At 42.5% G+C, this 22,727-nt stretch overlaps 1 protein-coding gene across 1 annotated transcript; it reads right to left on the bottom strand.

Annotated features, from left to right (window-relative positions):
- Positions 1–7,149: 7,149 nt before the first annotated feature.
- Positions 7,150–18,526, bottom strand: LOC308232322 (uncharacterized protein; the record flags this gene model as incomplete). Its single annotated transcript, XM_080638395.1, has 11 exons — positions 7,150–7,307; positions 8,387–8,543; positions 9,058–9,185; positions 9,832–9,884; positions 11,385–11,440; positions 12,656–12,771; positions 13,606–13,719; positions 14,203–14,271; positions 14,563–14,687; positions 16,049–16,183; positions 18,329–18,526. 11 exons carry the CDS (start codon positions 18,524–18,526, stop codon positions 7,235–7,237), a joined length of 1,224 nt encoding a protein of 407 aa, XP_080494521.1. The 3' UTR covers positions 7,150–7,234.
- Between the last annotated feature and the right edge of the window lie 4,201 nt (positions 18,527–22,727).

Here is a 22,727-nt window from a genome sequence, read left to right as displayed (position 1 = left end):
CAGCTCTTATTTTCTCACCTCTCTGTGAGTTATGACACTTAATCACAGCTATTGTTTTGGTGTGGAAAGTATGGTAAACAGGGCTGTATCCAAAAAGTCACTTATTTTGTTAATCTAATAGAGGAAGGAAAACATTCCTGGCATTATGGCTTTATCAGCTTATAAACATGTGATAGAAGCCTACATGCCTTAGAATAACAGCAGAAACAAGACTGGGAAAGGAAACATTGGGATCTGGATGCTTTAGTAAAGACAACCAGCAGCACAACACATTGTGTAACCTCAGAACTTTTCCCATTCCTCATCCCTGCAAATTCTATTAAATATTCTTAAGATTTGGAGGCCTTGTAGTTAATTTTTTTTAATTCTTTATCAACTGATTAGCCCTTACTCAAAGGACATTTAGGATTGACAACAAAAACAACAAAAAGTGGAATTTCCTACAGTTCATCCAGAAAGAGGTTTAAAAAGTTAATCAAAAGCTATCAAGTGTGTATAATCTGGATCATTTTGCAGAAGGAAAATGAGTTACAGAAGCAAGAAAAATCAGTGTTTCCTTGCATGAATAGTTACTACTTTTATGTCCTTAAGAGTAGAAGGAAAAATGTGAATAGCACTTTTGACTTGTCCTCATAGTAGCTTTTTTTCTGTTTATAGGTACATACACAACACTGGCTCATATCACCACAGAAGTGTGCTTGGTACCATGCCCTCAAACATGACACTGCTCTTTGCCTTGCCCTGTCTCTGTGGCTCAGTGGGCTTTCTGGGTCTTTTATCCTACTGGTGCTGAACTGCATAGCCCTGTCTGGTTGTGCTGTATCCTTTTCCCCTTGCCATGAGACCTGACCAAACCTGGCCCCAAGGAACTTAGATTTTATGGTAGAATTCCTTCTGAAAGTGATAATCATCATTTTCACCTGCACCCGGATAGCAGTGTATGTAGTCACCCACAATGGCCCTTTTTCTGCACTGGGTACAATATGCAGAATGCAGGTCTGTTCCTTCAAGGTACAAACAAGGATGAGACCAAAGGCTTTTCATCCTTTTCCCATTGTTTTAATCTTCTCATCTAAAAGCATTCATGACTCCTGTCACATAAGAAAGTGTTGGGTTCAGTGAACTAACTCAAATGACAATCATATGAGGGTTGGAAACAAGGTGGCATCTGCATTGAGGTTTATTTGCTTATGAAAATCTCCATTTCTAATGGGTAAAGGCACTGCCTTAAGGCTATTGTAATTATTTAGTGCTGTTTTCTCCTTGTGTGGGTCTTTACTTCACCAATGGTGTTCGTGCTTTGGCAGAGACTTGCCAAGAGCGCCTTTCAGCCCTGTTTTGAAAATTCAGACTTTAAAGGGCTGTGGGCAGTTATTTATCCCTGAAATTGAAAACGTCTAAAACATCTAATTAGCATTTTATAGCGCCATTTTTATGGGGTGAGTTCTCTACGTGCTGCAGAAAGTTACTGCATAATCATAACACCATAAAGGCTAGAAATTTACAACATAGTTTAGAAAAATAAAAGACAAAGAGATGACAATTAAAAAACTCCCAAAACCAATAAGATGCATCAAGCAAATGCAATGGGTGTGAAAACCTTTCAAGCTGAAGAGAAAAATGAGGCCAAAGTTGAGGTGGTGGGGCCCAGATATGCCAGAAATGCCCCTGAATGAAGAAACCAAAGTCACTTGGTCACATCTCCTTGCTCAAATGGCATCTGATGGACCTCCTTCTATAAATCACATTTCTAGCACAGATAGCAACCAAAAGTCCCTCTCCAGTCTCAGATGCCCCAGGGGATGTGACAAGGTTCAACCATGAACCGTTCCCAGGTTTATTGTGCACAGGGCCATTTCTAAGTTACTTTGACCAAAGCACTAGGGGTCAGCACTTAAAGACATGCTGTCTGATGCACAGCTACTAAGCTGTGTAGGAGGATACTTCAGGATAGCATGGCAGTCCTACTTTCCCCTCTCTTATCTTTCCTGGAAAACACGATAAATACATGAGTGAACCTGCTGGGACATGTCAAATATGCATCTCCACCTCCCCGCTGTGGATTAAGAAGAAAAAGCCATTCACCACTCAGCATACTTGGCAAGTCTCTTGTGAATACAGCAGACACCTCCAGACGTCTCCATCGGTGACGTTATTTATAAGTGGACCAAACAGCTTGTTAGGCTAATTGCTCCTGGAGGGATTTAACTGTATTGAGAAAGCTTGAACAGGGCTCAGCTGTTCCAGAGAATTAGCTGCCACTCCTCCCTTTGATTTACATCCCTCATAAAATTTTATGGCCAGATTAGAATGAACTTCACTTGCACTGTGTTCTTAGTAAAGTTTTTTACGTTGCATAAAGGCAAAAAAAGAATCAATGCTGTAACTAATTATAGCCTTAACCAGGAAAGGAAAATACCTCAAAATGGGGGGGAATGACCCCAAAAAGCCCCCCAGAACAGGCCCCTATGGAGGCCCTGCCTCAGCCACCTCAGCTTTGAGTCTGAGTATGTTGAGAGAGCAGCAACAGTTTAAAAAGCCATAGTTTAAGGAAGAGCAATTTTGAATGGAAAAAGACTGATGTGGCTTTTTATGGTAACCAAGAGGGAGTGTGAAGCAGTCGGGGTTCCGGTAAATGGGAGAAGGGAGTGGGTGCTTATCAGTCACTTTGTCTGGAATGTCTTTGAGTCATTTGGCTGCTGAGTTTGTTCGTATGGAGGGAAAAGTCTACTTTTGAAATAATTGGTTACTTGCAGAGATAATTTGTCTATACAGTGCTTTTCCTTCTGTTGTTGATAAATTACGGAAATCCCTGAGCTACACTTTGCTTCACCAACTGTAAAGCTGGGACATAAATCCAAACAGAAAAAAGACTTTTTTTCTTCCTTTCTTTCTGCCAGTGAAATACAATGTCACTGAAAATGGTCTTTATCCTATGAATCCGTGAAAGATTGTAGAAAGGAAGGAGAATAAATAAGCCTAGTAAAATATTTACTATTCTAAACATCGGTAGCCAAGGCCAGACTGATGGAAAATGCTTAGTTTGGGGCTGACAGCCTTTAAATGACCTCTTTACAAGTGCCTGAATCTTGAAATTCGACATGCATGTGAGCTCCATTGGGACATGTGAGTATTTTGTGCAAGTACTTTGCCGTGTCAGGCGCTGGCCCATTGACAGCAGCAGGAATTACAGGTGTTCAGTTCCTCCCAGATGTGCAAAATGCAGATGCTGGAAAGCAGCTCACCCCGACAAAACTCCAGCTGCCTCCCTCCATGCTGGACGAGAGCAGATCATATGCTACATTTCAATTCTGGCCAGGACTTACCTCCATTTACTGCTTTTTTTGCTCAAAATTAATGCTTTTGGGCTGCAGAAGCACTTCCCAAGATGGATTTTTCCACCGAGAAAGGAGCCGCAAGAGAAGGACCACTTCATATGGTCAAAGCATGGGGCTTGGTAGATTTATTTTAAATTAAATAAGTTATTCCATGTGTTCTGGACACAAGCTCACTATAAACTAATTTAAAATCCAGGGAGAAAACCCCTGACAGTCAATTTTTTCAGTCCTTCAAGCTGAAATACCGTACCAGTAGTTCATCACCTGGCGAATAAACCTGCCAGCTCAAAACTTGATATTAATCATTTTCTGTACCCTGCTTGAACTTTTCAAAACTGAACTCAGGAGTGCTCTAATTCTCAATCCACTGGTACCAAAAGAAACAAGTAGAGGACAAAAGGAGAGCAATGAGTAGCCATCCTCCTCTGCCTCCTCTACTGCAGGAACATAAACCTCACAGACCACAATTTAGGGGAGGTACCTGTCATTTGCCCCACAGCATCTCAAGCTGTAGCCCAGTTTTTACGAGTCACAAACAGCCAGACCAATACCTTCCTTGATGGGATGGATTTTTAATTTCTGGCCTGGACAGGGGATTTTTTTAATAGTAATTTCTCAAACTATCATTCCACAGTAATAATTGACATCTTTTCTCATTATCTACATTGACACCTACAAAGACTTTGCTTGATTATGTGCCTGTATTCCTTCTTCTAAGTGTTAACGTTTTAGTCTTCAAGAAAAAACAAAAGGAAAGAGACGGCAAAAACTCCACAGAATATGTTCCTGAGATCATAGCCAAACAAGCCACTTACTTAGTAGGAACAAACTGTGATGTATAACATGTTTACTTTTCTAACCTTTCTAAAATTACCTATTTGACTGATTTCTTGTGTGTAAAAAGAGGCATAAGGCTTTCACTTCTGTCAAAGTACTATTGTCTTGAGTAATTTAGAAACTCCCTGTTTCAGTGCTTTCAGACTACCAGCACAGACAGATTTAAGGCATCTTTAAGTATTGGTAAGAGTCACAAGAATGTGTTTCTTAATACCACTATAACTAGAGAATACTTATAGGAGAAGTATTTATTGGGGAGGTCCAGCCAAAATCCAAAGATCTGAATCAATGACTATCCCACAAGAAGTGCAGTCATAAGCCTGCTTCACACTTACAGCTGATGGTTTAGGGTGCAAGGACAGGCACAGCACTTCCAACACAGATCTGTGCCTTCACTGGGGCTCAGCTCACAGGCACAAATGAAGAACAACGTTATAAATTAGGGACTAGGAATCTATCTACTGCACAGCTGCAGAAGAGACTGCTGATAAATCAGCCTCCTGCATCACATCAGGCTGTTGCTTGTATCATAGAATCATAGAATAGCTAGGGTTGGAAAGGACCTTAAGATCATGACAGTTCCAAGCCCCCTGCCATGGGCAGGGACACCCCACACTAAACCATGTCACCCAAGGCCTCATCCAACCTGGCCTTGAACACTGCCAAGGATGGAGCACTCACAACCTCCCTGGGCAACCCATTCCAGTGCCTCACCACCCTCTCAGTAAAGAATTTCTTCCTTATATCCAATCTAAACTTCCCCTGTTTCAGTTTGAACCCGTTACCCCTTGTCCTGACATTACAGTCCCTGATGAATAGTCCATCCCCAGCATCCTTGTAGGCCCCCTTCAGATACTGGAAGGCTGCTATGAGGTCTCCACGCAGCCTTCTCTTCTCCAGGCTGAACAGCACCAATTCTCTCAGCCTATCTTCATACAGGAGGTGCTCCAGTTCCCTGATCATCCTCGTGGCCTCCTCTGGACTTGTTCCAACAGTTCCATTCCTTTTTATGTTGAGGACACCAGAACTGCACACAATGCTCCAAGTGAGGTCTCACGAGAGCAGAGTAGAGGGGCAGGATCACCTCCTTTGACCTGCTGGTCACGCTCCTTTTGATGCAGCCCAGGATACGGTTGCTTTCTGGGCTGCGAGCGCACACTGAAGCCGGCTCATGTTCATTTTTTCATCGACCAACACCCCCAAGTCCTTCTCTGCAGGGCTGCTCTGAATCTCTTCCCTGCCCAACCTGCAGCTGTGCCTGGGATTGCCCCGACCCAGGTGTAGGACCTTGCACTTGGCATGGTTAAACTTCATCAGGTTGGCATCAGCCCACCTCACAAGCGTGTCGAGGTCCCTCTGGATGGCATCCCTTCCCTCTGGCGTATCAACCGAACCACACAGCTTGGTGTCATCGGCAAACTTGCTGAGGGCGCACTCAATCCCACTGTCCATGTCACCGACAAAGATGTTGAACAAGACCGGTCCCAACACTGATCCCTGAGGGACACCACTCGGTACCGGTCTCCAGCCAGACATTGAGCCATTGACCACAACTCTTTGCGTGCGGCCATCCAGCCAGTTCTTTATCCACCGAGTGGGCCACCCATCAAATTGATGTTTCTCCAATTTAGAGACAAGGATGTCATGTGGGACAGTGTCGAACGCTTTGCACAAATCCAGGTAGATGATGTCAACTGCTCTGCCCTTGTCCATCAGTTCTGTAGCCCCATCATAGAAGGCCACCAAATTGGTCAGGCAGGATTTCCCCTTAGTGAAGCCATTCTGGCTGTCACCAAGCACCTTGTTCTTCTTTATGTGCCTTAGCATGCCTTCCAGGAGAATCTGCTCCAAGATTTTGCCAGGCACAGAGGTGAGACTGACTGGTCTGTAATTCCCCCCAGCCTTGTTCAGTAATGTATCCCAAATTTGAACATACAGTCATGGCTGTGATATATATCAGCTGAATAATTTTACATTCATGCATCTACTCTGTACATAATGCTCTTATAGTAGTAAGTGTAAGAACTATCTTAGAAAGGAGAAAGTCTTCTTTTAAGTCTATTAAAGTCTCCTCCAGTGTCAGCCTAAGCAGAGATTATAAATATATATATATATGCAGTCAGACTTCACTACTTTCTTAAATGGAGTAGAGGCACTATTATGACATGATGCTCCCAGCAAATGCATAGCATTACTGCCTGGTATAGAGAACAAGCTTCTCCCCTTAACTCCTGTCCAGATCTTCCACTTAACTAATTTTTCTTGACATGTTGTTAGAATGTTTAATTTTCAGTACTTGATGGCAAGACATATCTAGGTAGGGAATATGCTTTAGGCTACCTTGGGCCAGCAGCTATTGGTGACTAACATGGATGTTGTAATTAATATGGCATCTAAGTTTAAGTGAATTATGAGAAATTCAGATCATCTTCTAAATTGGACTACCAGACCTATTTCCTTCAGACAAGGGAAAAATGTGCTTGTACCATTTATTTCATTGGCCATTAATGCTACTCCTAGAAGACACCCCATTTAAATGTGCTTTCTGTTACTTCTTCCAGTTCAGCTCTCATACAGTCACAAGTAAAACTATCAAATCAGTGTAGTTTCCTATAATAGTTTTTCCCCACATTTTAAAGACTATAACAACCAGAGAGTTCAGAAAGATACTGATTTTATTTCAAAAAGAAGTCTGAAAGAACAGAGGGACTGCTAGATCGGGTCTGAGATCCATGTAGCCCCATGTCCTGCTCTTCACAGAGCAGAGGAGCTGGCAGAAAAGACAGAGCATAGAGTGATCCCACCTAGTGCACTCTTTAAATTGCCTCTAGGCCACCATGGTTAGCCACCACTAAGTGCTGCACAACTAAAAATTTATCTCATTTCTCTCCTAATCTTTTTATACCCTCAACCTCCACAGCATCCTGTGACAGTGAGTTCCACACCCAAAACAGTGCATTCTGCAGTGAATAAATGTCATTTTTGAAAGCTGCTGCGTGTTATCATCACTGGGACAAGCTTACAAATGCTCAAAGGGGAGAGTCATCAGTTGCACTGCATCAGGAGGAAAGATCAGGTCCTTTGGCTTTTAAACCAAGCTGCAAATTTGGAACCGGCTGGGCAGCTTCATCCCTGTAAGAAGAACAGTGATACTGAGCTGGTGTCCTGCAGTGAGGGGGAAGAAGCAGACACCCACCCTTTAAGTTCTAATATGGTTTTGATTTGGAAGCAGATAGGAGATGGAAATTCTGTCAGCATTGCTAAATTAAGCCTTCCTGGGGCAGATCTAGAAATGTTCAGGAGTGCCCTGACTTGAAAAGGTGCCTTCTTTGGTTTTTAGCTGAGACTTTCCATACTGGGTTATTTCCTCCACCATACAGGTACTGACAGTAGTGAAGTGAGTGGAGCCGGTACCTGGCAGCAGCTACAGGCCATGGTTTTCAAGTTCAACCAGCGTGTGTTTGGCAGTTTAGAGGCCTTTTTTTGTCATTTAAATTTGTCTGGTTTTCAGAAGAAGCTGAGCTCTCACTCTGAAAGTTATCTATGCATTTCCTCTGATAGCCAATTAGTGTTTACTTTAAAAAGCAAACTAAGTGTAAATAACAAAACTAGCTTTTTTCCCCTGAAAGACTCAATATAGGAAAAGCTCCAGTAAAAGATTGCAACAGTCATGTGACAGAAGAAATAGCACTTCACAGGAAAGCACTTACTTTGTCGATATAACCATTTTCCTAGAAGAAGCATTCCCATATTGATCTGAATATTTAGCTGTTCTGTGCTCTTGTCTGACAAATATTTATGTGAGCAAATTTCACCCTGTAAATAGTTAGTCTGTTGTTTGGGCACAGGACTCATTATTTTTACAATGTAATAGATTGCCTAAATAAGACAGTCTTCAGAAAGGACTATCCACACACCAACTCACAGACCTATAAGAAGACCTATATAAAATCCTATGTAAACTTATACAACAAACAACTGAACAAGTGCTCATGTCTGCATGTATGAAGCGCTTGCACAGCCATTCTTTTCCAAATAATTTTTAGTGTTTGCAACTTAATAAACACATTAAGCACTAAATGGACCATATTTCTTTACACTAGATAAAAAATCTGTGCATTTCTGCTTCAAATACTTATGGAGCTGTAGCCACATAGGTCAATAGAAGAGGATGGGAATTCTTTACCTGTTCTTCCCTGTCATTATTTTACCTGTAATAAAATTCAACCAAGCCCCAGCCTTGTGTTATCCCATTCAGTTGGAAATCTGCAATGCACTCATGGAAAACGCCGCTTCCAGTCAGGCCATTATACACCATGGGGCAAGCCTGCTTGTCCAGTGTTGCAGAAACATCAAAGTACTTGCCACCTTTGATAAAAGAAAAAAAGCATAAGAATTTCTCCAGCCCTCAGTAGTATTTCACCTGAAAAAATCACAAGATCTATTATTTTTGCATATGGTTTCTTTTTATGCTTTCTAAAGAGCAATAGTTTTCTTGTCTGATTTGTAAATGAAGTAAAATCTTGGATCAAGCTATATTTCCAGAGCAGCTGAATCCACCTCATAACATATGTTTTGACACTCAAAAAAGTGAAAATCACATTATTTATCTTGATTAGCAAAAGCAACAGTCACCACTATTGGAACCTGTAACCCTCCCTGATACAGCTGCTGGTGGCCCTCATCCTGCAGTGGACACACACAGTTTCACTGATGACACACTACACACACGACTTAAGCATATAGGTGAATTTCTCAGGGTGTAAAATGATGCATTTACTCCAATGATCACATAGAATTTCACTGAATAGTCTTTCCTCTACTAAATTAACTGCATTCCAAAAAGCTACAGGCAGATAAATTTGGGCTGCATTTGGCTTACCAGCCATAAAACTGACTCCATATTCATCCTTGATAACACCATCATCAGCCATCTCAGCCAGTGAAGCATTGGACCACTCAATGCCAGCCTTCTTTCCATCAGGGAAAAAGACATAACCTACAGCAAGGCTGAAAGGGAAAGAAATTAAGCAGATTGGAAGTTCAACCAAAACAAAAATGGACCAACACATTTGCCTTCCAGGGGAGCCCAACACTAAGCATATCCTTCATCCCTGGATAGTAGCAGCAATAAATAAAAAACGTTATATTGTGCAATATTGCAAGTGTTGAGTGGAGGAAGCCACACATGCAGGAAAGATGAAGCTTGCAGGGTGGATTGTGGTGGGCAGGTGAGACAGGCAGATTACTTGTTCTTACTTGGTTCCAGGACCATGAACACTGATCTTTAAGGTTCTTGACGCACAGAGCACCAGTCAGCAAGGCAGAGCTCCATGAGCAATGTGTTACAGATGGACATACCATCTTAAATATGTGGAATTGCTGAATTTGTATCTCTAAATCTAGGCAGTAAGACAAGCAGCTGCATCAGTCAAACAGTAATTGAATGGAAAAGAAATAATTGAAGGTAAAAACTGTCCTTGTGTCTAATTGCAAATGGAAAACTGGGTGAAGGGAGTGGGGAGCAAGAGGGTGTGGAGGGAAACCTGGCTGTGCAGGTTCAAAGCAAGAATGTGCATACAGGTGTCCTGCAGAGTGATTTCTGCCACCTTTAAGATGCATATTTTTAGCAGCATAAACTTCCTTGGCTACTTACTTAGTTGTGGTAGCTGGCAGATTAATAACTGTTAAATGTGCTGCAGTCCCATCCTGTAAGACAGCAATAAAGAAAAAGCAGTCTAATTTGTGTGGACTTATTTCTGTGGGTCATAAACTGACTTGACCAAGAAGACACTGGATATAATCCAGGTTATGCAGTGGCCTCTGACTTTATACTTTTAAATCTTCTTAATACATCTTCGATGAAAATCTGGATAAAAATGAGTCCAAAAATATAAACCAAACACATTAAAGACAAATTAAGGACATTAAGGACAACAGAAGGTCCATAGCAAATGGACTTAAGAGGAGGGGGGAAAAAATACATGCGAAGATGTCAGCTAGCCATGATCAAAATCGATGGGCAGCCTACCAAAGCTGGCACTGCTTAGGCCAGACATCTCTTCTAACCTTTATTACTCTATGCCTGACAGCAGCATACAGAAAAAATGTTTAATAAGAAGGAACTGGAATCTCGTGGTTTTATTCATTTCTCTTCCACCCTTGAGTCTGAATACCTTCATGCTCCACTTGGGCTGCTCTGAGACAACTGTAAGCCTACACTGTGCTGTTACATATACATGTAGTATGAGGACTCTAAACTTCAATCATCCATAAACTTTAATTCCATCTTAAAAACCATTCAGATGGCTTCTAAAAAGGAGAAACAGGGCCACAGTAACTTTGAGTTCTGAACAACTAAGAAGAAAGGGAGAGATTACTACTTGATTATACACCTCACAGTGCAAAAGCATAGTCTTATCAAAAGGTGCAAATGCAGGTGTGAAATTGCAGCAGCTACTGAATCTGCAGAGATGTGTGATTTTCCAGTGTGTTTTTATGCTAGCCAGCATATATCTGGGAAAAGAACTTTTATGGTGAATTCAGTTTTAATTCCTGTAATATTGCTTTTAAGAGAGAGTTTAGATCTGTTTACACCTGTGTTGGCAAAGGAAATGCCTTTTCAGGAGCATCTGTTGGGGTTGCATGCCAGCTTGTAAGGCCAGAATTCAGCACTTCCCCAGGCTGTGCGCTCCCAGCAGCCACAGCACTGACTCTCCTCCAGCACAGCCACCATTGCAAAGCAGAGAATTAGAGCACAGCACAGGCAGAAATACTTGCTGACTGCTGTCATGAAGGTTTATGATGCCTTCAAACACCTCAGGCTCTCAATTAACGTGAACCAGCACTGCATCAGTTCCACTGAGTACTGGGTATTTGCGGCAACTGAGAATCTGTCCTGTGAAGATTCGTATCTAATCTTTCTTCAAAAAGCCAAAACAAACAATTTCAAGTTACTCAAACAACTGTTGGTTCAACCAATGTACAGAATCTCAGTTTTTACACACACAGCTCTGCTTTTGGGAGCTGCCCCCAACACTGATACGTGCTAATGCTGATAGCATTATCATGTATGCATGTAATAGCACTTCTGATTGCACATGGTGGATGTTCCCAATACTTAATTTCTGAATATTTAAATGTGACTGACAAGTTCAGAAACATCTTTAATTTCATGGTTAAGTAGCACTTTGACATGCTAATACCTACTTCAAAGTGTGCCAAAATCATGACATAACGGTAAATCTCAGACCAGTTTCGGATACCTGCAAAAAAGAACAAAACCACACAACCTGAAGGGCACCATTACTGGAAAATGTGAACTAGTAGTACCTGACTTTACAGTAACTGTGGGTAAAGAAATATCCCATAATTGATAACATGTAAGTGATTACATGGTAAGCATATGACTTATATATGGCATATGCTGATGACACTAAGCTGGGAGGAGTGGCTGACACGCCAGAAGGCTGTGCTGCCATCCAGTGAGACCTGGACAGGCTGGAGAGTTGGGCAGGGAGAAACTTGATGAAATATAACAAGGGAAAGTGTAGAGTCCTGCATCTGGGCAGGAACAACCCCAGGTTCCAGTATAGGTTGGGGAACGACCTGTTAGAGAGTAGTGTAGGGGAGAGGGACCTGGGGGTCCTAGTGGACAGCAGGATGACCATGAGCCAACACTGTGCCCTTGTGGCCAAGAAGGCCAATGGCATCCTGGGGTGTATTAGAAGGGGGGTGGTCAGTAGGTCGAGAGAGGTCCTCCTTCCCCTCTACTCTGCCCTGGTGAGACCGCATCTGGAATATTGTGTCCAGTTCTGGGCCTCTCAGTTCAAGAAGGACAGGGACCTGCTGGAGAGAGTCCAGCACAGGGCAACTAAGATGATTAAGGGAGTGGAGCATCTCCCTTATGAGGAAAGGCTGAGGGAGCTGGGTCTCTATAGTTTGGAGAAGAGGAGACTGCGAGGGGACCTTATTAGTGTATATAAATATATAAAGGGGGAGAGTCATGAGGATGGAGCCAGGCTCTTCTCAATGGCAAACAATGATAAGACAAGGGGTAATGGGTATAAACTGGAACACAAGAGGTTCCACTTAAACTTGAGAAGAAACTTCTTCTCAGTGAGGGTGACAGAACACTGGAACAGGCTGCCCAGGGAGGTTGTAGAGTCTCCTTCTCTGGAGACATTCAAAACCCGCCTGGACACATTCCTGTGTAACCTTATCTAGGTGTTCCTGCTCTGGCAGGGGGATTGGACTAGATGATCTTTTGAGGTCCCTTCCAATCTCTAACATACTGTGATACTGTGATACTGTGATATGCATGTCCCCAAAACAGTAATGGTATTTCCACCGAAATGTCTTAATTTCATGTCCAGTCACGAAATTGGTTATTTTTAAAGATCACCTTTAGTCCCACTCTCTTGCCAGTACCAGCTATAGTTAGGGAAGCCAAGTGAGTGAATTGTTTCTGGTGCTGTTACCATAAGAGTGGCTTCGAACCCCTTTGAGGAGAACTTTGGTTTTCTCATGATTTTCTATTTCAATTTCTCCAACAGACTGGCCCCACTCCTCATGTCGGAAATGTTGTTCCCTTTGTCTGGAAGAAAGAAAAAACTGAGTTGACACAGGCAAAATCAATAAGTCTCCTCTTCAAGCAGCCTCAGTGCCAATCTGGTTGACTTATATACCAAAACAAAGAAGAAATTTTAGAGCATCTGTATCATGGCTATGACAGATTTTACATGTGAGCAATAACTTTTAAATTTCCCCGTTATTGCTATATAATATCTATGAGACACCTGAGAATGAAACAATAGCAAGTCCCCACCCTGACAGACTACAAAAATGCCTTTTCTTTGAAAAAATGTTGTACTACCAAACCGTTGCTGCTTAGAAGTCAGCAGATATCACCAGCAACAATGCACTATTGGTATACATATTTTCTGCTTGTATGTAAACAACATATTATTGATACTCATGTTTTCTTCTCATATTTTCAGGTCTCCAAAGCTTGTATCATAATTAAAATGCCCACTTTAGCTCTTCTTCTACACGATTATATTTAATCCTTTGCTTAGATATACCTGGACTGATGACTTGGGAAGCAACCTAGATCAGGTTGTTAGCAATGAAAAAAAGACAGAGTAAGAAATATTCCGAACACTCAAGATTTTACAGACCAAAACTGCGGGCAGATCCTTCCACCCACATATTCGGAAGACCCTGCCTGTGTGTAGGATCCTCCTTTGAGGTTGCCAGGTCTGGTGTAATAAGGAAACCAGAAGACACCTGATAGGAGCCATGTCCTTTATTAGCTCACTTCAGATTAAACCCACATTCTAAAATCACCTATAACAACACATGACAGACCCTTAAGAGATCTGTAGAAAAATTACTATTAAGCCAAGAAGAGATTAATCTTGCCTCTCACTTTTTGACCCTGTGGAAGAACTCTATGGTCCATGGTTCCTGAGCAAAAGCATGTGCAAATGTGCCAGGGTGACTGTCGACATTGAAGTTAAAGACTTCTGTGAAGTTCTTCCAACTAGGAAAAGGAGAGGGGGGGATAAAAGACATGATTAGCATTCAGGTCACATTAGGCCAAGTTTGCACTTCCTACTCTGACAGTGGCAATCTTGCATTTTATGATTATTGGCAAATTCTGGTTTACATAGTTTAAAATATGTTTGCAAAAAATCAAATGGAAGGAAATCGAGAAAAACAACAACGATTTGCAAGAGTCAACAGGTTACCTAGGAAGGGAAGCTGGCAGGGCAGAGCTGTAAGCCAAAGCATGCTGATTTCTCTCATGTATCTGTTCAGAGGCACAAACGCAGCACCACTGCAGAAATGTTGTGCTACTTTGACAGCAAATCCTTTTTTATCAGACACAGTCAATAAGCAGAAAGAGAATGCAGAGGCAAAGGCTTCACGTGTTACTTTGTGCACATGACTCTTTGAAAACAGTAACCAAATGCCTAACCAGGAACTCAATACACATCCCAGGGCAAATGTGAAACACTCTTACTGGAAAGAGAATTTAACTGGTACAAGCTTGCCGTCCTCTTCACTCCACTGCTGCCGGTAGGGTCCTTTTCTGTAAGACAAAGCACTATAATTCTGTATCACTCCTAAACAAACAGCAAAATGTTTCTTAGATGTTTGGAAATGGATGCAATCGGAGACATTGCAGAAGAATAATGCTGCTGTGTTCCAAGGTAGGACAGTAAAGCTACATATTACTCGTTGTGTTTTCATTCCATAAAAATCAATGCATGCTTTTTTGTTATCAAACAGCTTTTGGTTCAAGTCAGTTAAATATACTTCCAGCTTTCAAAAAGCCTTGTTCTTAAGTGTACATAAACAAAACTATAGATTGCTGCAATACCTGAGTAATCCGTCAAAGCTTATTTTCCAGATCGTTTGGGGCTCTAAGTATTCAATAGTGAGCCCTCCTCCACTCCAAATCTCTTCAGATTCATCGTTCACCATCATGTTTGGATGTTGTGGGTGCTAAAAAGACATTCCAGGAAAACATTTGATTCATTCTGAGGATGCAACGTGGGTGAATTCCTGCTCTGATGGTCCTCTGCAGGAGGAACATTTGGTTGAATTGGCTTTTCAGTTCTACCTGCTTTCTGGTAATCGGATTATCAGAGAGGAAAAACTGCATCTGAAACACCAAAGATAACACATTATTGTTTCAGATAATAAAACTGAATTACTAGTGTGAAGGGAGGGTACTGCAAGAGCTCAGCTCCTTATGCTAGTGACTGTCAAGCTCACAGCCAAGCTGATGCAGGGCTTTGGGGGGATACCTATTTTTAGACTGAATTTGATGAAACTCTAAAATGATGTAAATTTCCAGTGCATGCAACTTCCCTCCCAAAACTCTTCAGCTGTTCTTTGAAAAATATGTCTTGTTTCCTAAAGCTATCACCTTTCTAAAAGAGACCTTATGTCTGTTGCTGTAGGGAAGAATCTATGAAGATCCTGAACTTGGCTGGCAGTTCTAAGTAACAAAGCGACAAAGTGGTATCATTATACTAAATATTACTAGGAAAGAAAATAATTCACATTAATCTCTTTTTTTTTTATTTTACTTTTTTTTTATGATCTGCAAATAGGATGTCTCCTGCTTTTTCTGGTCATGCCTACTTGGTGACACAAATCTGTGAACATAAAGACAGTTGAGTGCAAAAGGATTTATGCCAGATCTTCCCTCCTTCTTTACTAAGTAGTCAGCTATTAACAAAATAGAAAACACAGAGGCAAAATCATTACACATATATCAAATATTTATATATATCATATATACATATTGTATATGATTAATACTGTTTTCTTTTTAGCAAGAATGAAGCAGATATACATATAAAGCTTTCCCTAAAAGTCCCTGTCCTGGGTTCAGCAGCCAACTGGCTTAAAACATGACAGTCCCTAAAAGCTTTCCTTTCTCTTTTAAAGAGGCAATTCCACAATGTTTTTATGGCATTCACTAATTAAAAGAGGGGTGAAAATCAATCATAACTGTACAACGCAACTTATTAACAATGTGCTGCATGTTATCAGAAAGATTGAATGCTCAAACTCTTCCTGGGAGACATACCAAGACATTTTATAGAGAATATTATATGTTTTGTGCATATTATAGGAAAAAGGGAATGAGTGTCAGGCACCTACTCCAAAAAATAGACATAGACAGTAATCTTGCCAGTTCTACCACTGTCTTTTGCGCAGCACTTATGTCTTACTGTTAGGATGTTAATGTAGTGAAGGTGCAGAGAACATTATTTTTTGCTTGGGATCCTACCATAAGTTTGAGACAGGAGTTAAGCACTGCTCTTGAACGTTATTCCATATCCACCACTTACTTCGAACTCCCCTATTCCATCCACCCTCAGGAAGAGCCACATCTCACAGACCCCATCAGGACGTTTTGCAAGACGAGCAATCACAAAGGTCTTGTTGGTCTCTGCAAAGCCAGTGAAGTAAACTGAATCGATTGCCTAGGGAAAGGGAAATGGATAATGGATTTCAGCTCCAGCTGGAGGCTGGAAAGGGTGGGGAGAAGATGACTAATTCTTTGTTTTCCATGGATTTCTTCTCAGGAATCAAATTTTACTTTCACTTTGTATATATGAGAGAACAGCCGGGGAGTTCTGCTAGCAACAGTGAAGACTCATCTTAAGACAGGACAGCCCATGTCCTCAGGAAATAACTGAAATCCACCATAGTTAGTCCATCTGGCACACAATAATCACAATATTCATGGACACAAAAGCATTTTTCCTTCTTGTTTGCCCATTTCCTCATCAGAGCAGGCACGGAAAGCAGAAAGGCAGCAGATGAGAAGCAGTTTTAGACAGGGAATGCAATTACTGCATGATAGCTGCAGACAAGGTGAAGTATAATAATCTGAATTAAGATGTCTATTTTGCAAAAAGAAGTTCCCTTGACCAAAATCCTTATGAAATGTGTCCTCAAAGAGTGTCTGTGAGGAGGAAACTGAGCCACAAGCACACTGTTTCCCCTTTAAACTCCAAATTGTATGGAGGATAAGTTATATGTAGGGGAAACATAGCGATAAAAAAGGAAAAAGGAAGAGAAAGGAAGTTATAGAAACCACAGCACTTTACCAACATGATTAGCAGCTGGGCTGCCATAGGGCCAATTAACATCTCAGATCTTAAAATCCAGTAGGAATAGAAGTCCACAAGTTCAAGTTCAGATGTCTGTATTCACATATTTCAGCAGAACTCACTTGAAGTTTTAAAAGCTGGAACATAGAAATTATGATTTATGTGTGCACTTTCAGGCATGGATGAAGTTCTGCTTCTGAAAACTTTTCCCCCATAAAATGCCAAAAAAACCTCCACTAAACCGAGATGATTATTGCCCTTATGCATACAGGTAAGGGGGGATTTCAAGTGCACAGAGTCTGGAAATATACATGGAGTGAGCCTGCTGGATGCCAATGCAAAAATCCAGAGACATCATTTCTGGAAGTGTTTTCCAGATCCGTTTTTAGACCTCTCTTGCATAACTTGCTCCAGTATGGCTGTTTGGAGGAGCAGAGGAAAGTGTAGACCTTGGTTATATCTCAAACCACTCTGGGTGTCAGTTTGATTGGGAAGACACTGTCACTCCTGCGCTATCAAATCAAGATTGGCAAAACATGTCAATATGCTCCAAGCAGCAGCTTAATTACTAGAAAGGGAAAGCTGTAGAAAACAACTTCATTTTTTAAAGGCTAAGCAGGAGCATCAATGCATTTGTTAAACATTATGATTTAAGGATCCTCAGAAGGTTCCAGGATATGTTAGCAAGAAGTTCGCAGAAATAACTTAGGATCCAACATCTCAGCTGGCACCCACAAGGCAAATCTTGATGAGGCAAACAAAACCAAAGGACATTCTATCTCATCAGCTTTTCTGCTTCCACCTCTCATTAAATAATTCAGCAAAGCCAACCCAAATGTCCCTGTTAGGTATACTGAGTATTTTGATAGGATAGTACATGAACACAGGCAAGGTAGAGGTTGTAGATAGAGGGTTTATTATTTGTTAAGCAGACAACTACACCTAAAAGTTTAGATTAAATTCACTAAGTGTGCTAAAATAGAAGGCACGTGTCCTGTAGTGCATCTGCCCACTGACATCAGCTGCTCTGATTAGAGGTAAGCCTTCTCCCTACAAAAAGACAGCCAAGGTGACGTCCCCAGCCTGCCCTCCCTGATATGTGTGGAAGGTGGGTGGAAGAAGGATGCGGGTTCCAATGCCTCAGGGGTTCGGTGGTGTGGGAATCAGATACCAGGATTAGGGATGGCCGTCCCTGAGGGGTGTAGGTGTCAGATGGGTGCAAGGTGCTGGGAATGGGGAGGGAAGGTCCCTGAGGGGTGTGGGCTCTGCAGATGGAGGTGCTGTGAGTGCAGGGGGGTATGAGTCCCAGAAGAATGGGTGTTGTGGAGGTACATCGGTCCCAGGGGATGGAGGTTCCAGGGACTGGGGTGTAGGGATGCTGGGGAAGGATGGGGTCCCAGGGAACAGGGCTTGCCAGGGATGGGGATGCTGAGGAAAGGGTTGTCATGGAAGACAGTCGCGGGGAAGGCTGTCTCACGATTAGGGGTACCGGGGGGGCTGCGGGACACTTACGTGGGGGTCGGGGCGGAGCGGGCGCGGCCGCCGTGGCTCTGCGGGGGCTCCGCCGGCAGGCCGCTGTCTCCAGGCGCCGTGGCAAAGCAGAAGGCAGCTCAGGGCCCAGCGCTTCAGCGGGGCCGGGGCTCCGAGGGCGGCCGCCCGCCGGGCCCCGAGCAGCGCCAGCAGCACCAGCAGCGGCAGCAGCAGCAGCATCGCGGTCCGGGAAGCGCAGGCGGAGCTGCTTGCAGTGCTCGGCGCTGGCTCCGGCCGCCGTCAAACCCCGCCTCGGGGCCGCGCATCGCGGTGTCCCAGGCCGGTTGCGGTCATTTCCGCGAGCGGCTTGTCCCGGCGCGCTGAGGTCACTTTGGGAAGTGGGATAGGCTTCTTTCAGTATGTTGTTGTTGTTGTTATTGTTGTTGTCAATAATTATTATTACTGTTTGTATTTGTCTCCCAAGAAATGTGATCTCAGGGCGCATCACGCCCAGCTGCATGGAAGCGCCAGAAGGGAAGTTCAAGCTGTTGCCCTGGAGAGACACAAGCAAGAGTCCAGGAAACTCTCCCGGTTAAGTGCTGTGATGCAAGAGTGTTAAGTGCTGGGGCCTCCGCCTGAGCTTGTCAGGGAGTACAAGGGCAGTATCAGCAGCTTCTCCCCGAGGATGAGGGCTGCGGATATTCCCAGCTCTTCAATTCAGGTCGCAGTTCCTATTGCAGGCTTCTGACCCTGTTTTCTCTGGCTCTCAGCTCTTACCACCAGCTCCAACCCGCCTGGCATCCCATTTCATGTAGGACACCAAAAAATAAATCACAGTGGGCATCCTTTCAGTATCTCTTGTAGGTACCATTTCTAGAAGCTGTATTTATGAAGGTTTGGTGGCTGCACAATATATCTTTTTATTCCTTTTGGAATTAGCAAGCATTTAGTCTCATTTCCCTATACTAAACCACACCCAACCTCTCAGGGGTGGTTGAAGTGTAGCTGACCTCACTTTGGAGAAAGATGGGGCTCTCAAAACCTGTGCTTTCTTTTGTCTGTTGAGTGTTTTGTCTCCCTAATAGCCCTACAGGCTCCTCAGGTGACTTTCTTTTACTTGAAATAACATTTATTATAAGTTTTTACGCCTCAATTTTCCCTCAGTTTGGTTTTATAACCACCTGTGCTGTGGTCTTGTGTTTAACGGAACAGTGCTTCTGGTTCTTTTGATTTCTTCTCTGAATGCAACTGTTTTCAATAACCTCCTTAGCTGTGCTGCTTCTTTTTGCCCTTTATCTAGGCTTTTCTGATACAGATGTGCTCTTTGTCCACCTCTATGATCCTGTTTCTATCTATCCTTCAAAAGCTTTTATTGTCTTAAATGTTCCTCTTACCTTCTTAAAAATCTTCCTTGTTTTTACACAGTTCTTCTTTTTCTGAGACTGGGAACAACTGTTCTGTATTGCTCCATTACTATCCATGGACCACATAAAATCAAAACAAAAAGGCAGGAGCTAAAAAGCAGAAAGCACCAGCAATTAAGGCAATAAGGTTCAGCAATGTACATCTGTAAATTGCCATTCTTCAGTTAATACTGAAGGGGTACATCTTAAAGTCAAACACAAAGAGCAGGCAGAGAGCCAGAGAGATAATAAGGTTATTTTCTTACTTCAGATTGTGTTATGAAGGAACTGAAAGTAGTCTAAAAATAGGAGATGAGGCACAATGTTATCACCCTGCACCTGCAGCAAAGCAGGAATGCTTCAGTCCAGAGAAAGGCTGCAAAGTGAATGGACTATGAAAACCAGCTTTTATTTTTAGTTAGAATTCAAACACAGTATTGACATGGAGCAGTATACAATGAGGAAAGTTCCACACAAATGGCAGATCTCTGGGACCTTGCAGATAATTAAACCCTCAGCAGCTCTAGTCTGCTGGAGATGGAAGGGCTTACGGCAAAAGTCAGATTCTTGTAAAATCTCCCTTTTCTCCCTAAGGCAACTCACGAGCAGCTTTACTGCCCTGTGCCAAACTGCTGGAGTCCTCATACAAATCATGTGAATTTCAGTATTTGCATTCTGAGGGGAGGATAAATGGGGCACGAATACTTCATATTTTCCTCTGACATGTGATGGATTCAGAAAGTAAGTCTCACCCACACACCAGTGAAGATATTGTGGCTGTCTCTACGCAGTCTGCAACAGAGATAAGTGCTGTTCCTTCCTACAAGGACAGGAAGCTTGGAAACAATTTGCTTCGTGCAGTGCTATGTTCCAACATTTCTTAGGTAATTTGTTTGAAGACTTCAAATTATCTCTGGCAAACAATTTATCTTGGCAAAATTGTTTTCTGTGGAAACAGGCTCTAAACCAACAGGGCTTGCAGAAGAACCAAAGTCCTGACATGCCTGGTAATGTTTCTAGCATGGTAAAACCAACACTGCACACATTAAAAGAAGTTTAAAATCTCCTACACCAGCTTTGCAAAGATGTGGGGAGGAAAATATTGAACCAATTGGTTTTAAGTTCACGAGGAAATGAGGAACCTGCAATTGGTGCGTAGTGCTGAAAATACAGAAAACAGAGCAAGCTGAATTGAAGAATTTCTGCTAGCCTACATTTGCTGACTTGCTCCTAATCATCTACAATATTGACCATCAAACTTCTCACTGTGTAGTGAACACTTTAAACAGTGCTACCTCTTTCAAATCCAGCTGCATGGCAAAGGAAATTGGTGTGTTAGGACTATATTCCATCAGAAAAAAAGGACTTTGGCACCCTGAGAAACCAAGGGCCTGCAAAATCAGATGAAGTGTGACTGTGAGGTCCAAGCTGGTTCTCAGGATCTTTGTGTTCCAGTGAGCACTGATTTTATGTGCTGTGCAAAGCTATTCAGTCTCTCTAGCAGTCTTCAAGCAGAAATCAAAGCCAAGAGAAAAAACATGCAACATGGCCTTAAAGAGCTGCAAATGTAACTGGATTTTCAGAACTACATCCAGAAATAGCAGCTAGACTCAGCTGTAGCATGAGACCCAGATATGGAAAGCTCAGATCTCAGAGAAAATTTTGTGGTTTCAGCCTATATTTAAGATACATATCATTATATGTGTCATATACATATTTCTTTAAAAAATAAATCAAATAACTGCCTTGTCTTCTACACCTTTTCTCCCTGCATTTGCAGATGCGCTGTTTGCCAGTGTCGTATGGTGGTTATGACAAAGGCTATTTAGGCTGCCCCAGGGCTGCAGAAGTAAGTCATGCACCATCCAGTGGACAAACGCACTCGTTGCACTGCGGCGACGAGTTATTAAGCATCAGTTCCACGGAAATCGATTGCAAAACTTCCACTTAATTAGAAGGGATAAAGGATGTGTGGGAACTGCTGAAGTACATAGCTCCAGGGTGTGAGAACATACAGAGTCCTGTCTAGCTGATAATGCTAAAAAACCCCCCAACACAGTACCTAACGTTTTTGTAGCTCTTGGGTAACCATCATTTCTCATCATTTCTCAGCCATCCTGAGATAAAAGTGCAAGAACATCAGTGCATGTCAGTTTTCTCAAAGGTTAAGCTCACTATAATCAGCGCTGAACCTCTTGCAAGTATGTACTCAAGAAATAAAGCATTTCTTCATTTTGTTTTTACTTCTGGTTAGATGACACTAGTTATATTAAGGGCAAACATGGAGGGAAATAGTTCTAGAAAAAGATCAGCCCTTATAATTTTGTGTCTATAGATGTTTCCATACTTTTATTTGAGCAGCAGAGATATTGGCATCGACTTACTTATTTTAGCATGTGAAATGCTTGGCGACAGAAGACTACACACAAGCTTTTCTTAAATCCTTAATGTTTCATCACAGAAGCAGTTGGAAACGAAAAAGAAGCACACAGAGGCGTGTGGGCAGCTGAACGTTCCACTTGCAGCACGCACAGACCTTCACGCACTTGCAGCCAAGGTCCCACTAGATGGTGGTGGTGCTACAAGATAAAAAAGATGCAGAAGCGTGCCCCAGCTGCTGCAGTTTTGGTTTGTTATCCTTCAGCATTTTTATGTGTTTAAAATGTACCCTCAGCTCACACGCTGCATTTGCTATTTTGCATCAGATTTTTAAAGCTACTGGATGCGTATTTCTTCGTAATGGAAAATTCTGAGTGAGTGTCATGCAATAGTATTTCATAGAATCATAGAATGGTTTGTGTTGGAAGGGAGCTTAAAGCTCATCCAGCTCCAACCCCTGCCACGGGCAGGGACACCTTCCACTGGAGCAGCTTGCTCCAAGCCCCTGTGTCCAACCTGGCCTTGAACACTGCCAGGGATGGGGCAGCCACAGCTTCTCTGGGCACCCTGTGCCAGCGCCTCAGCACCCTCACAGGGAAGAGCTTCTGCCTAAGAGCTCATCTCAGTCTCCCCTCTGGCAGGTTAAAGCCATTACCTTT

Source organism: Psittacula echo (assembly GCF_963264785.1).
Source record: "Psittacula echo genome assembly, chromosome: Z".
Classification (NCBI taxonomy): Eukaryota; Metazoa; Chordata; class Aves; order Psittaciformes; family Psittacidae; genus Psittacula; species Psittacula echo.
Note: the sequence above shows the minus strand (reverse complement) of the source record. Positions and strands in the feature narration are given on the sequence as shown.